The sequence below is a fragment of the Aplysia californica genome, unplaced genomic scaffold (assembly GCF_000002075.1).
Source record: "Aplysia californica isolate F4 #8 unplaced genomic scaffold, AplCal3.0 scaffold00838, whole genome shotgun sequence".
Lineage (NCBI taxonomy): Eukaryota > Metazoa > Mollusca > Gastropoda > Aplysiida > Aplysiidae > Aplysia > Aplysia californica.
This window is the reverse complement of record NW_004798108.1, coordinates 156,308-159,102: the sequence shown is the minus strand read 5'-3', so window position 1 is coordinate 159,102 and position 2,795 is coordinate 156,308. Positions and strand designations below refer to the sequence as shown.

Sequence of the window (2,795 nt, the reverse complement as noted above, 5' to 3'; positions counted from 1 at the left end):
GGGGGGGGTTCTTGTTATCTCATAAAGCTCTTGGACGACGAGCCTGCTGCTCAGTTGGTATCCCACCGGTAGACTGCCATGCGAATTGCCGTGGTTCGAATGTCTATTTTGGACATCCCACTTCCCAAATAATTCTCCAGTGTTTATGATGAGGGTGCTCAGCCCGTATCGTATTGTTCCAGAGAGTTTACAGTAATACTGTAAACCCTCTGTTTTACAGTAATACTGTAAACCCTCTGTTTTACAGTAATACTGTAAACCCTCTGTTTTACAGTAATACTGTAAACCCTCTGATTTACAGTAAAACTGTAAACCCTCTCTGATTGTACCATACTATTTTGCGTTCTCTCTATAGCATGTCATGGGTAAAAATATAAAGTTTTGAATTACAGTGACAACGTTGACGTACAAAAAAGTCGAGACTAGACGATATTTATGCTAAGGGGATGGTGGGAATGGGGGTGATGAATTGGATGTCTTATACGTCAGCCACCCCCCCCCCCCTTTTTTTGTCCATGTTTTCTAATCCTCTCTTCTTCTTGTTGGTGGTTGGCGGATGGTCGTATATGGTTTGCTCCTTCTTTTAGGTCAAACATCTATCGTCTTTATTTCTCTTCCTTCTTTTCTTTGAATGTTACTTCTACTCTCTTGTAACACTTCTAATCTTCGGCAGTTATATGACCTATTTGTGTTGCAAATGTGGAAACCTAACCACAACCACCATCATCACCATCATCATCATCATCATCATCATCATCATCATCATCATCATCATCATCATCAATGATTTTCTCACCAGGAACAAACACTTTCCTCCTTTCCCTGTCATGTGTTAGTCTTTTTTGGGGGGGTATTATTCCAAATTCCATGTCTTCCCGCTTTTGTTTGCATCTTTCTCTTACTTAAATATGTACTGGCGCTCATATGACCTTATGCAGTTGCGAGCGCCGTGAAACCTCTACTAAAACTGAAACAGCCTTTAAAAAAACTCTCTTTTCCTCTCACCTCCCCAGAGAGCACCCCGGTATGGGCGGAGGTCCTGGCATGCCCCCAGACCCCAACTCACCCCACTCGGACATCAAGGAGGAACACAGCCCAGACTCTCTGGCTGGACACAGCAAGCTGGACGAGTCTCCGCCCCATCCGTCCGCCATCTACGCCGACCTGCAGAAAGCATCCAGCATGGCCGCCGCTTCCGCCGGAAGTATGATGGCGGCCGCGCATGGCATGATGGCAAGTCACGGGAACCCTGTCGGCGTGCCTCACATGGGCCATCATCTCAGCAACGCCGCAGCTGCCAACAACCCGGGTGTCAATCCGATGTTACAGGAATATCAGACATTATGAAATCCTGCTCTACTGGGATATCAGACGTTATGAAATCCAGTTTACAGGAACATCAGACATTATAGAATCCTGTTTTATGGGGATACGAAACGTTATGAAATCCAGTTTTACAGGAATATCAGACATTATACTACAATCCTGTTTTACGGGAATATCAGACGTTATGAAATCCTGATTTACAGAAATTATGTTACAATGACATTGGACATTATGAAACCCATGCAAGAGGAATATCTGACATGAAATCCATATAACGGGAATATCCGATTTGATGAAAGAGATGGATGTGTTACGTTTACCACCGCCATCCCCCTCAACCTTTGCAAGAATGAGAGACGGTGAAACTGAACAGTTTGTTTCTGTTCTACGAAATCTGAGTTATAATTCACCTTTTTTTCCTCCGAGATTTAGCGCTCGTATGTGTGTTTATGCTCCTCTTGTATTTGTTTGAGCAGGTGTTTTTGTGTGAATGCGTAACTTTGTGTGTGTTTATCTGCTTTATAGCCCACTGCCAGAAAGTCAGTTTAAGATGATTTGTGAGTGATGTCTCAAGGTAAACTGTGTGAGAGATATTGCCTGCTTTTGGCAGTCTTTACTACCAACATGCAAGTTCTGTCTGAGTGATAAGATGCTGAGAAGGCCTGTTGAAAACAAGTGAGGCTTTTAGCTCTCCAAAGACAACGTGCAGCAATTTGATTTGGTGGTTATGAAAGTGTTGGGCTTTTGAACAAATTTCACAACACAAACTCACCGAAAATAGTCTAAAGGCAGGGATGCCTTTGGCTTTGTTGATCCACTGCTCCTTATAGAACCGAGAACAGGTCTCTCAGTCTACAAATCTTGTTCAGAAATGCTCTGCTTACATTTAAGCTGTGGATAGTTGTAAACGAAACACCGAAGAAATGAAGACAGGAAAAAGGGAAGAAAGGAAGGAAGGAAGGAAGGAAGAAAGGAAGGAAAGAAGGCTCTTCTGAACAGCGTTTGGAGAATACCAGCAATGCTTTTCCACCAAGATGGGTGCTACCGTTGGTAAACGTGGTGCTTCGGAAAGGAGACACTTTGGGGTTTTGTTGTGTTTCGCTGTACACCGCTTGGAGTTGCTGTGTTGTGAAACGGAGACTGCTTGTGGAGTTGCTTCCCCGGCGATGTTGTTTATAAGAGATACCAAAAACAGAAAGGGTGTTGTCGTCACGTGGCCAGGAACTATTGGTAAATGACTCATTCTTGTAGCCTTTCCTCTTGGTTGTGTCTATCAGTTGGTTAGAGTGCATCCAGGCATGGTGGAGAGAGAGAGAGACAATTAGAGAGAGAGAGAGAGAGAGAGAGAGAGACAAAGAGAGAGAGAGACAGAGAGAGACAGAGAGAGAGAGACAGAGAGAGATAGAGAGAGACAGAAAGAGAGAGACAGAAAGAGAGACAGAGAGAGAGAGACAGAGAGAGAGAGAGGG

At 44.0% G+C, this 2,795-nt stretch overlaps 1 protein-coding gene across 1 annotated transcript in view; it reads left to right on the top strand.

Moving 5' to 3' along the window:
• Window positions 1-2,674, top strand: part of LOC101862686 (homeobox protein six1a) — a gene marked incomplete at its 5' end in the record, with an annotated part of 13,945 nt that extends 11,271 nt beyond the window's left edge. Inside the window, 1 exon segment of the mRNA XM_005109994.3 lies at window positions 1,014-2,674. Coding sequence (XP_005110051.2) covers window positions 1,014-1,347 — 334 coding nt within the window.
• Window positions 2,675-2,795: the final 121 nt, after the last annotated feature.